Source organism: Panthera tigris, chromosome D1, assembly GCF_018350195.1.
Source record: "Panthera tigris isolate Pti1 chromosome D1, P.tigris_Pti1_mat1.1, whole genome shotgun sequence".
Lineage (NCBI taxonomy): Eukaryota > Metazoa > Chordata > Mammalia > Carnivora > Felidae > Panthera > Panthera tigris.
Window position 1 is genome coordinate 64,533,016 of NC_056669.1, and position 13,806 is coordinate 64,546,821.

General features: G+C 40.6%; 1 protein-coding gene across 4 annotated transcripts in view; it reads right to left on the minus strand.

Moving 5' to 3' along the window:
• The window catches only part of RIC3 (RIC3 acetylcholine receptor chaperone), a 65,895-nt gene extending 54,762 nt beyond the window's left edge, over positions 1-11,133 (minus strand). For all 4 annotated transcript variants that reach the window (XM_042958218.1, XM_042958219.1, XM_042958217.1 and 1 more), the window contains exon 1: positions 10,988-11,133. In XM_042958218.1, the coding sequence (XP_042814152.1) occupies positions 10,988-11,111 (124 nt within the window). In that variant the 5' untranslated portion in view covers positions 11,112-11,133. The remainder of the gene's footprint in view (positions 1-10,987) is intronic.
• Positions 11,134-13,806: the final 2,673 nt, after the last annotated feature.

Genomic DNA, 13,806 nt, shown 5'->3' on the forward strand with positions numbered 1-13,806 from the left:
GCTCTGAGCTATCAGCACAGAGCCCAACACAGGGCTCAAACTCATGAACTGTGAGATCATGACCCAAGTTGAAGTCAAATACTTAACTGACTGAGCCACCCAGGTGCCCCAGACAAACTAGATTTTAAAACAAAGACTGTAACAAGAGATGAAGAAGGGCATTATACCATAATTAGGGGGTCTATCCATCAAGAGGAGCCAACAATCGTAAATGTTTATGCCCCCAACATGAAACACCCAAATATAAATCAACTAATCACAAACATAAATACATATATAATACAGTGATTGCCACTTACAGCAATAGACCAATCATGTAGGCAGAAAAATCAATAAGGAAATAACAGCTCTGAATGACACATTGGACCAGATAGACATAACAGATATATTCAGAACTTTTCAACCCAAAGCAGAATACACATTCTTCTCAAATGCACATTGAACATTCTCCAAAAGAGATCGCATACTAGGTCACAAAATAGCCCTCAACAAATATAAAAGGATTGAAATCATACCATGCATATTTTTTTTCATACCATGCATATTTTAATCACAACACTATGAATGAAACTTGAAATCAACCACAAGAAAAAGTTTGGAAAGCCCCCAAATACATGGAGGTTAAAGAACATCCTACTAAAGAATGAATGGGTTAAGCAGGAAATTAAAGAAGAAATTTAAAAATATATGGAAGCAAATGAAATGAAAATATGACAGTCCAAATCCTTTGGGATGCAGCAAAGGCAGTCCAGAGACGAAACTATATTGCAATTCAGGCCTTTCTCAAGAAGCAAGAAAGGTCCCAAATACACCACCTAACCTCACACCTAAAGGAACTACAAAGGCAGCAGCAAAGAAAGCCCAAAGCCAGCAGAAGAGAATAAAGATTAGAGTAGAAATAAACAATATAGAATCAAAAAAAAAAAAAAAAAAAAAAGGTAGCAAAGATCAATGAATCTAAGAGCCGGTTTTTTGAAAGAATAAACAAAACTGATAAACTCCTAGCCAGACTTCTCAAAAAGAAAAGAGAGATGACCCAAATATATAAAACCACAAAAGAAAGAGGAGAGATCACAACCAACACCACAGAAATACAAATAATTATTACAGAATACTATGAAAAATTATATACCAACAAACTGGACAATCTGGAAGAAGTGGATAAATTCCTAGACACTCACACACTACCAAAACTCAAATAGGAAGAAATAGAAAATTTGAATAGACCCATAACCAGCAAAGAAATTGAATCAGTTATCAAAAATCTCCAACAAGTAAGAGTCCTGGGCCAGATGGCTTCCAAGGGGAATTCTACCAGACATTTAAAGCAGAGTTAATGCCTATCCTTCTCAAGCTGCTCCAAAAAACAGAAATGGAAGGAAAGCTTCCAGACTCCTATGAAGCCAGCATTACCTCAATTCCCAAACCAGACAGAGACCCGACTAAAAAGGAGAATTACAGGCCAATATCCCTAATGAATATGGATGCAAAAATCTCAACAAAATACTAGCAAATCGAATTCAACAGTGTATCAAACAATTATTCACCATGATCAAGTGGATTCATTCCTGGGCTGCAGGGCTGGTTCAATATTCACAAATCAATCAATGTGGTACATCACATTAATAGAAGAAAGGATAAGAACCATACGATCCTGTCAATAGATGCAGAAAAAGCATTTGACAAAATACAGCATCCTTTATTAATAAAAACCCTCAAGAAAGTCAGGATGGAAGGAACATATCTTAACATCATAAAAGCCATATGTGAAAAGCCCACAGCTAATATCATCCCCATGAGGAAAAAAGTGAGAGCTTTCCCCCTGAGATCAGGAATAGGACAGCACCACTGTTGTTTAACACAGTGCTGTAAGTCTTAGCCTCAGCAATCAGATAATAAAATGAAATAAAAGGCATCCAAATTGGCAAAGAAGTCGTCAAAGTTTCACTCTTTGCAGATGACATGATACTCTACATGGAAAACCTGAAAGACTCCACCAAAAAACTGCTAGAGCTGATACATGAATTCAGCAAAGTCGCAGGATATAAAAATCAATGTACAGAAATTGGTTGCATTTCTATACAGCAACTACACCAATAATGAAGCAACTGAAAGAGATATCAAAGAATCAATCCCATTTATAATTGCACCAAGAACCATAAAATACCTAGGAAGAAACCTAACCAAAGAGGTAAAAAAAAATCTGTATGCTGAAAGCTATAGAAAGCTTATGAAAGAAACAGAAGAAGGGGTGCCTGAGTGGCTTAGTCAGTTAAGTGTCCGATTTCAGCTCAGGTCCTGATCTCATGGTCCATGGGTTCGAACCCTGCATCAGGGTCTGTGTGGACAGCTCTGAGCCTGGATCCTGTTTTGGACTCTGTGTCCCCACCTCTCTCTGCCCCTTGCCCCCGCATCTCAAAAATAAACATTAAAAAAGTTTTTAATAAATTGAAGATGACACAAAGTAATGGAAAAACGTTCCATGATCATGGACTGGAAGAACAAATATTGTTAAAATGTTGATACTACCCAAAGCAATCTACACATTCAATGCAATCCCAATCAAAATAGCACCAGCGTTCTTCACAGAGCTAGAGCAAACAATCCTAAAATTTGTATGGAACCACAAAAGACCCCGAATAGCCAAAGTAATGCTGAAAAAGAAAACCAAAGCTGGAGGCATCACAATTCTGGACTTTCGCCTGTATTACAAAGCTGGAAGCATCAAGACAGTATGGTAATGGCACAAAAACAGGCACAGAGACCAATGGAATAGAGAACCCAGAAATAGAGAACCCAGAAACATATGGCCAACTAATCTTCAACAAAGCAGTAAAAAAGGCATTCTCTTTAGCAAATGGTGCTGGGAGAACTGGAGAGCAACATGCAGAAGAATGAAACTGGACCACTTTCTTACACTATACACAAAAATAAATTCAAAATGGATAAAAGACCTAAATGTGAGACAGGAAACCATCAAAATCCTACATGAGAAAACAGGCAGCAACCTCTTTGACTCTGGGTACAGCAACTTCTTACTTGACATATCTCTGAAGGCAAGAGAAATAAAAGCAAAAATGAACCACTGGGACCTCATCAAGATAAAAAGCTTCAACACAGCAAAGGAATCAACAAAACTAAAAGCCAACTGAAGGAATGGGAGAAGATATTTGCAAATGACATATGACATTGGATAAAGCATTAGTATCCCAAATCTATAAAGAACTTACCAAACTCAACACCCGAAAAACAAATAATCCAGTGAAGAAATGGGCAAAAGACATGAATAGACACGTTTCCAAAGAAGACACCCAGATGGCCAACAGACCCATGAAAAGATGCTCAACATCACTCATCATCTGAGAAATACAAATCAAAACCACACTGAGATACGACCTCACACCTGTCAGAATGGCTAAAATTAACAACTCAAGAAACAGCAGATGCTGGTGATGGTGTGGAGAAAAGGGAATCCTCTTGCACTGTTGGTGGGAATGCAAACTGGTGCAGCCACTCTGGAAAACAGTGTGGAGGTTCCTCAAAAAATTAAAAATGGAATTACCCTATGACCCAACAACAGCACTACTAGGAATCTATCTAAAGGATACAGGAGTGCTGATTCGAAGGGACACGTGCACCCCAATATTTGTAGAAGCACTATCAACATAGCAAAATTATGGAAACAGCCCAAATGTTCATTGACTGATAAATGGAGAAAAAAAAGATGTGGTATATACATACAATGGAATACTACTCAGCAATTAAAAAGAATGAATCTTGCCATTTGCAGCAATGTGGATAGAACTGGAGGGCATTATGCTAAGTGAAATAAGTCAGAGAATGACAGATCACATGATTTCATTCACAGGTGAAATCTGAGAAACTTAACAGATGACCAGAGGGTAAGGGAAGGAAAAACAAGATTAAAAACAGAGTGAGGCAATCCATAAGAGAGACTCTTAAACACAGAGAACAAACTGAGGGTTGATGGGGTTGGGGAAAATGGGTGATGGGCACTGAGGAAGGCACTTGTTCGAATCAGCACTGGGTGTTGTATGTAAGTGATGAATCACGGGAATCTACTCCTGAAGCCAAGACTACAAGACTACCCTGTACGTTAGCTAACTTGACCAAAGGGGGAAAAAAAAAAAAATCCACTTTTAGTTCCAGCCACACTAAAATGTTCATATTTCCCAAATGTATACACCCAAGAAAAATGAAAACATGTCTACATCAAAGTTTATATTCAAATGTTAAAAGCAGCACTACGTATATAATAAAAAAAATACATAAATAACCTAAATGTCCATCAATGGATGAATGGATAAACAAAATGTAGCATATCCACAAAATGGACTACTATTCGGTCATAAAGTCATGAAGTACTGTTACATGCTACAACAGGGATGAACCTTGAAAACATTATGCTAAGCAAAAGAAGCCAATCACAAAAGATCACATATTGTATGATTCCATTTATATGAAATTTCCAGAACAGGAAAATTTATACATACAGAAAGTTGCCTAGGGCCGAAGGCAGAGTGGGGTGTGTTGGAGGGTGATGGATAGAGTATGATGGAGATGGGGGGGTGGGGAATGACAAAGTAAATGTTCTAACACTGATTGTGGTAATGGCTGTACAACTTGGAATAGAACAAAAATCACTGAACTGTACACTTGAAGTGGACGAACTGTATGTGAACTTTATCTTAAGAAAGCCGTTAGGAAAAAAGAACATCTCCTGCTCCCAATAAAACTGATCATTCTAATCATGAGTTCCCACTGGTTCCTGCAAGGTGTTTGAGTATATGCAACTGATATTGTTCTTCACTTATTTATTGTCCATTTACCTCTACTAAACTGTGCGTTCCTCAGGCAGATAATTGGCTCATTTTTCTTAGAATCCACAGTTATCTGTACACTGTGTACACACTAAGTGAAAGAGCACATCATAAATATTTACTAAAAGATGGTCTAAACAGCGGTCATGTGGAAAAGGGACTGTACTTGTTTCACATACTCCAATGGGCAGAAATGAAAGTTACAATGGCGGGTTTTAAGAATTTTCAAAAATCAGGGTTGTCTTTCTCTAAAACAAAGGTTTCTTGGTTCTGTGAATTCTCTGAATTGACACTCAAATTGTGAATGTATGTGTAAATAGTATGTGAATTTTTCTAGGGAGAAACTCTAACTTTCATCAGATTCTCAAAGGGGTATGTAACCCCAAAATGGGTAGGAATTGCTATTTTTTTTTTCTTTTTAAAAAATTTTAGGGGTGCCTAGTTGGCTCAGTCAGTTGAGCATCCGACTTAGGCTCAGGTCATGATCTCATGGTTTGTGGGTTCAAACCCTGCGTCAGGCTCTACGTTTACAGCTCAGATTCGAGATGCTTTGGATTCTGCTTCAGATTCTGTGTCCCCCTCTCTCTCTGCCCGTCCCCTGCTCACACTCTCTTTCTCAAAAATAAACATTAACAAGATTTTAATTAAAAAAATTTAATCCCAGTAAACATAGTGTTATATTAGTTTCAGGTGTGCAATTTAATGATTCAACAATTCCATGTATTACTCAATGCTCATCAAAAGTGTAGTCTTGGGGTGTCTGGGTGGTTCAGGTGGTGGAGTGTCTGACTCTTGGTTTTGGTTCAGGGGATGATCTCACAGTTCATGGGATCAAGCCCTGCGTCAGCCTCCACGCTGGCAACACAGAGCCTGCTTGGGATTCTAACTCACTCTCACTCTCTCTCTCTCTCTCTCTCTCTCTCTCTCTCTCTCTCTGCCTCTCCCCCACTTGTGTGCACATGCACCCACACTCTCTAAATAAATAAATAAGCATTTAAAAAAAAAGTGTAGTCTTTAATGCCCTTCATTTATTTCACCCATCCCCCAACCTACCTCCCCTCTGGTAACCATCTGTTTGTTCTCTATAGTAAGAGTCTGTTTTGTGGTTTGTCTTTTTTTCCTTTTTAATTTTTATTTTGGCTTTTTATATTTTAGTTAGTTAATACACAGTGCAATATTGGATTCAGAAGTAGAATTCAGTGATTCATTACTTAGATACAACATCCAGTGCTTATCATGACAAAGAATTACTCACCATAATCAAGTGGGATTTATTCCTGGGCTGCAGGGCTGGTTCAATATTAGCAAATCAATCAACATGATACACATTAATAAAAGGATAAGAACCATATGATCTTGTCAATAGATGCAGAAAAAGCATTTGAAAAAAATATACCATGAATTCTTTTTTTTTTTTTTTTAATATTTATTTTTGAGAGAGTGAGAAAGAGCATGAGCAAGGGAGGGGCACAGAGAGAGGAGACACAGAATCTGAAGCAGGCTCCAGGCTCTGCACTGTCAGCACAGAGCCCAATTCTGGGCTTGAACTCATGAACCATGAGACCATGACCTGAGCCGAACTCAGACGCTTAACCAACTGAGCCACCCAAGTGCCCCATGAATTCTTTAATGTTTAATTTTGAGAGCAAGTGCACACGCAGAGAGGAGGGGCAGAGAGACTGGGGGACAGAGGATCCTAAGCCAGCTCCACACTGACAGCAGAAAGCTTGAGCATCCATTCTTGATAAAAACCCTCAACAAAGTAGGGATAGATACAACATACCTCAATATCATAAAGACCATATACCAAAGACCCACAGCTAATATCCTTAAAGGGGAAAAACTGAGAGCCACTCTCCTACTATCAGGAACAAGACAAGGATACCCATTCTCACCATTACCATTTAATATAGTACTGAATGTCTTAGCCTCAGCAAACAGACAACAAAAAGAAATAAAGGACATACAAATTGGCAAGGAAGAAGTCAAACTTTCACTCTGCAGACAATGTGATACTCTATGTAGAAAACCCAAGACTCCACCAAAAAATTGCTAGAATACATGAATTCAGCAAAGTCATAGGATATAACATCAACTGTACAGAAATCTGTTGCATTTCTATACACCAGTAATGAAGCAGCGAAAAAGAAATCAAGGAATCAATCCCATTTACAACTGTGCCAAAAACAAGAAGATAGTTAGGAATAAACCTAACTAAAGACGCAAAAGAAAAAAAAAAATCTGTACTCTGGAAGCTATAGAAAACTTGCGAAAGATACTGAAGAGGACACAAAGAAATGGAAAAACATTCCATACTCATGGATTGGAAGAACACTGTTAAAATGTCTATACTACCCAAAGCAATCTACACATTTAATGCAATCCCTATCAAAATACCTGTACCACCAGCATTCTTCACAGAGCTAGATCAAACAATCCTAAAATTTGTATGGAAGCACAGAAGACCCTGAATAGCCACAGCAATTCTAAAAAAAAAAAAAAAAAACTAGAAGTATCATGATTCCAGATTTCAAGCTATATTATAAAGCTGTAGTCATCAAGACAGTATGGTTCTGGCAGAAAAACAGACATATAGATCAATGGAACAGAATGGAAAACCCAGAAATGGACCCACAACCATATGGTCAACTCATCTTCAACAAAGCAGTCTCTTCAGCAAACAGTGTTGGGAAAACTGGACAGCGACATGCAGAAGACACACTGGACCACTTTCTTACACTATACACAAAAATAAACTCAAAATGGACGAAAGACCTAAACTTAAGACAGGAAACCATCAAAATCCTAGAGGAGAACAAAGCCAGCAACCTGTGATCTCGGTCAGAGCAAATTCTTACTAGACACATCACTGAAGGCAAGGAAAACAAAAGCAAACATGAACGACTGGGACTTCATCAAGATTAAAGATTCTGGGGGTACCTGGGTGGCTCAGCCAGTTGAGCATCTGACTTTGGCTCAGGTCATGATCTCACGGTTCATGAGTTCAGGTCCTACATGGGGCTCACTGCTGCCAGCGCAGAGCCCTCTTCAGATCCTCTGTTCCCCTCTCTCTCTGCCCCTCCCCCGCTCATGCTCTCTCAAAAATAAACATTTAAAAATCCACAAAGATGAAAAGCTTCTGCACAGCAAAGGAAACAATCAACAAAACTAAAAGGCAGCCTACAGAATGGGAGAAAATATTTGCAAACAGCACATCTGGTAAAAGATTAGTATCCAAAATCCATAACTTCTCAAACTCAACACCCAAAAAACAAACAAAATGGACCCAGTTAAGAAATGGCAACACACATGAATAGACACTCTTCCAAAGAGGACATCCAGCTGGCTAACAGACACATAAAAAGATGCTCAACAACACCCATCATCAGGGAAATACAAATCAAAATCATAGTGACATATCACTTCACACCTGTCAGAATGGCTAAGATTAACACAAAAAACAACAAGTATTGGTGAGGATGTGGAGAAAGGGGAACCCTCTTGCACTGCTACTGGGAATGCAAACTGGTGCAGCCACTCTGGAGGACAGTATGGAGGTTCTTCAAGAAACTAAAAATAGAACTACCCTATGACCCGGCAATTTTACTACTAGGTATTTACCCCAAGGATACAAAAATACAGATTCAGAGGGGTACATGCACTCCAATGTTAATAGCAGCATTATCAACAATAGGAATGGCTATTTTTATTTTTTAATGTCTATTTATGTTGAGAGAGAGCAGGTGTGCTCACACAAGCACGCAGAGAAGGGGCAAAGAGAGGAGAGAGAGAATCCCACACAAGCTCAATGCTGTCAGCACAAATCCCAACACAGGGCTCGAACCCACAAACTAGGAGACCATGACCTGAGCCAAAAATCAAGCGTCAGACACTTAAGGGACTGAGCCAATCAGGCACCCTGAAATCACTATTTTAAAAATGTTACATACCGGTATGAGGATTTTAATTAATTTTTTTTTTGAAGTCTAGTTGACAATGTTACTATGCCATACACCTGAAACTAATGTAATTCTACAACTCTATACATTATTATGCTCACAAGTGCAGCTATCATCTATACTGCACAGCCCTGTGACACCATTGGCTATAACACCTGTGCTGTACTTTCATCCTGTGACTTATTAATTTCAAAACTGGAGGCCTGTACCTCCCACTCCTCTTTGTCTGTTTTGCCCATTCCCTCCCCCACCCCTCCCATTTGGGGATCATCAGTTTGTTCTCTAGGTTTACAGGTCTGTTTCTGTTTGCTCATTTAATGTTTTAGATTCCATTTCACATATAATTGAAATTATATGGTATTTGTCTTCCTGGCTTATTTCACTTAGCATAATACCCTCTAGGTCCATAAAAGGGCAGAGGTTTTAGTTAGCAAAATTTCAGTTACTGACATAGATCATTCAAGGTAAGTTTTTGCCTAGATTATACTCTTTTAGTAACTAATGCAAAAAGAGAATTCACAATATTAGTAGCTTCATGAACTTAACTTATTCACGTTATTTGACTGCCATTTTAGCTAAATGCTAAATGAAGTAGTTAGTGGTAGACAAGACAAAGTCCCCGCCTTCATGAAGCTTACATACTCGAAAGTAGAAACAGAAAAAAAGTGAGTAAACAAGAACATTTCATACCATATAGTAACTCCTTCAAAAAGGAAAATAAAACAACATGAAGGACTAGGAAGTGATTCGGGTGGAGTTGTCTTAGCTAGGGAGAGTCTCTCTGAGGAGATTACATTTGAGCTGAAACTTGAGTAAGGAGAAGGAAGGTGAGGTAAGAACATTCCAGGGAATAAGGAGAACAGAAAGTGTTCTCATCTCTAAGATGACAACATTGAATATCAGCTCTTGAGTTCTCAAGGGAAAGAGCCACATTTAATCTCTCCACAACATGTATAAGAGGATCTCCCACTCACATTCAATGGAACTTATTCAAGATAATTCAGCATAATGGAATTCAATTCAGTGAAATACCATTTTAGAAGAATCTTTACTGCTCAAGATCATCATGAATTAATCTTCAAGGCAGACAAGACAGGACCATTAGACAAAGTGAGTAAAACCTTTAGGATTTTGTAACAAGGTAGAAAGAAGAAAAAATAATGTGATAATTTTTTGGAAGTCTCTTCCAGGTAGATAGTCTTACAAGCATAAAGTTTATCAAGCAAATTCTATCAAGTGAATTCTGGGTTCAACCTGTCCTCCACCCCTAGAATTTAGTGCTTTGCATCTATAGTATTTCTAATTTATGATGTGCAAGAGAGTGGAACGATATAGTCAGTGTGCACAAATAACAGGGAAGTGGATCTCAGTTCAAAAGGAGCTGTCCAATCACCAAGGGCTGAATATTAGTGCAAGTGTCTGGAGACTATAAAACCATCCTCAAGGGTATTACAGAGATTATTTACAGGAGGAAGTTCCTAGTAGAACTTCAAGACCTCCAGAGAACTGTTCTAGTCCCTTCTCTCAACCTGGACATCCATCCCTTTACACGCATTATGGAAAAGCCCCTGAAAGCAACCAACACGGTGGGTTTGTAAACACCACAAAGATCATACCAATAACAAAGGATTACCAAACAATTTAAGTAAGGGGAAAGTAGTAATTTGCTCATCTCAGTAACTGAAATTTGAGTTAAAAATTTCAAATTATACTTAAAAACGCACAAAAACAGGCTCAAGCGGGGCGGTGAAAGTACACAACGACTTAAGGCTAACCACACCGATATCAATTGACTTTATGTAAAAGCACGACAGAAAGCACACGGAAACCCCCGAGAGGGGAATCCAAGTGGAAGCCCTCCTGACTCAAAGCACCTGAGCAGATGGCGACAGCTGGGTTAAGCCAGTGAGGGCAAGGGGGAAAGCTTCGAACGGGCGTGCGACGGACCACCGAGAGGGTGCCCAGGCGCGCGCGAACGCCAGCACTCCCGGCCCTTCCTGCTTCAGGAGGTCGAAGGGACCAGACAGCTGGAGGAGTCGTCCGCTGACGCCAAGGGACCCGCAGGAGCTTGGCACCTCCCAAACGCCGCCAGGTCCGCCCTCTCTAGCCTTTTCGAGGAGACCTGGAGCACCCCTCAGTGCAGCAGTGCTCTTCGCAGACTGAGGGGAAGCTAGCCCGTTTGCTCACCTTCCGGCGCCGGCGGCGGCTCCTGCCGCTTTCCGCGGGACAGGAAGGCCTTGGGCAGCAGCAGCGACACAGCCAGGACGAGCCCCGAGGCCAGGGCCACCCTCTGCACGGTGGAGTACGCCATGGCCGCCACCCTCGCCACAGGTGCCGACGCCAGCCGGAACCGGAACCGCAGCGCCGGCGGCCTCCTCCGACCGAACCGGGGCTGCGCGGACGGCGACGCGCGAGGGACAAGTGCGCCAGGCGCCCGCACCGCGGTCGCGGCCTCCGTACTCGCACCCGCGGCCTCCCGTCTTTGCCAACTGGAAACTCCTCCCTCTCCACGTCCCACGCCCAGGGGCGCGTCCTCCGGACCCGGGGCATTGGCGGTCCCGGCCTTCTGCGCATCCCGCTCACTGCGTGGCTGCGTCCGTGCGTCTGTCCGTCGGTTCGTGCCCTTACCGCAGGCAGCTCCCGTTGCTCACAGCTGTTCTCTGTCTGCAGCCAAAGGAGCGAATGCTGAAACGCACGCCTAATGATCCCCCTCCACAGCGTAAAACCTTTCAAGAACGCCTCTTTATCCTTGGTACAGCCATCCGACTTGTTTCTATGCCCTGAAAGCTCTGAATGATTTGGTCTTAACAGTGCTGCATCCAAACTAGATCATTTGCTCTTTACACAGCATATTCCTTGCTTTCCGGGGGCCTTAGCTTGTCCTGTTCCCTCTGCCTGGAAAATTCCTAACGCCATCTCCACCGGGTAAATACTTCTCTGTAGAACTGAAAAAAAAACAAAACAAAACAAAACAAAACAAAACTCTCTTCGTGAAACTTTTCCAGTCAGCTTCTCCTTCCTCTGCATTCCCACAGTCCTCCATTACTGTCTTTATTATTTAATGTTTATTAGCTAAATGAATATGCATTTTATGAACATTCAGTTCTTCTGATGTATCAAATCCAGAAATGGCACTCCAGAGTATAAGATGGGTTTCCTTATGGGACAGATAGGTATCTATGCAGAATATTTTCTGCATTTTCTGGAGTAGTCAGCTCAACTGGAAGGAGAGGGGCAAGACAAGCTCCTTAAAGTACGTGAAATTCGAGTGTGTTTTTGAAAAATAAGTCACTAGACAAGTGGGAGGATTTAGAGTATTCAGGCAAAGGATGCAAAGAAGGCAAAGGCATGAAAGCCTGTGTGTGTTCCAAGAATTGCTAGTGATTCATTTTGGCTGAGCCACAGGGTTGCTGACGATATAAAGTGATAAGACTACAAATATAAGCAGGAGCTAGATTGTGAGAAGCTTGGATATAACTTCCAGTTCAACATGGCAGATGGAACACATCCATTTATCTTTGCTTCCCCCAGACACCTCACAAAAATGAAAATAAGGAGATAAAGTGTATCAACTACAAGACTAAGGAGAATGGGAGAGAATATGACAAGGGACAATAAAGGTCAACATTTTGTTAAAACACAACACTATCCAATAGAAATTGGATAGTCACGTATGTAAAATTTTCTAGTAGCCACATTAAAAAAGTGAAAACTGGGTGAAGTGCATTTAGTCCATTTTGTTTAACCCAATATACCCAAAATATTTCAACAGGTGTAGCACTAGTCAGTCACATTTCAATGGCCTAATAGCCATGTGTGACTAGTGGCCACCATATAATGGCATAAAAAGTGAAATACATACAGAGGGAAAGCCCCTAAAAAGGAAACTAATTTGTCCCTCAGAACCTAGGAAGTCTTAAGAATTGGAGGCACTGAATATTCCTTTAAAGGCAGAGATGTAGCGTGGGGCTGCATAAAGAAGGTTTGGTTGAAAGTCTGGTTAAGAAGCAGGTGATATCCTTTAAATCTTGTTCCTCAATCTTGTTCCAGGTGGTTGCCCCTACCAGCATGCTCTGGCATCATCAATCTCGATATCATCAACATCACTAAAAGCTATTGAGTACTTACTATGTTCCAGGTATTTTACATATCATAACAATTGTATGGACTAAGCAATATTATATACCCACTTTACAGATGATAAAACCAAGAAGCACAAAACTTAAAAGTAACTCCCCCCAAATTACACAGAAGTCAAAACCCATTATTTGAACCCAGGCATGCTTACTCCAGGACTTGCCCTCTTAACCACCAGTTTTACTCTCTGGAACCAGGGAAGCTCTGGACTCATGGGTAACAGGTGCAGTTTATGAAGGTGGTGACTGATGGGATAGGACTTCTAAGAGGTGCAGGGAAAAGTGCAATGACCCCCAAAATTATGGTTTGGATGACTGGATAGACATTGATTCCATATAACAGAATCATGAGAATGGATTAATTAGGTTTGTGAAAAAGACAGAGTTCCAATTTTGACTAGTTGAGTTTGAATTCCATGAAATACCCATGTACAGCTATCCAGTTGGATATGTGAGTCTGAAACTAAGAAGAGATGTTTGGGCCAGAAACAAATATAGAAGCGATCAGTCCATCAATAGTAAGTGAAGGCTGGGAGAAGATAACATTAGCAAGAGTGCTCATGTAAAGTGATGAGAGGCCACAGTAGGAAACTCGGATTACACCATGATATTGAAGTTCCCAAGTAGGAGAACAGAAATAGGGTGGAAAAGATAGTGACCTGGATGTTAAAATCTTGAATAAGAAGTTACTGAAACTTAGAATAAGAAAGTTAGAAGGTGACAGAAACAAAACGTATAATGAGTGGCCAGATGACATGCTCTTCTAAGGAGTGGTAGGATTTGTGTTGGTTTTGAGAGTGGTTGTAACAACGGCAGCAGGCTCTGCGAGGAATACTTTTAAGTCCTTTGCGTGCAGAAACACACTGATGA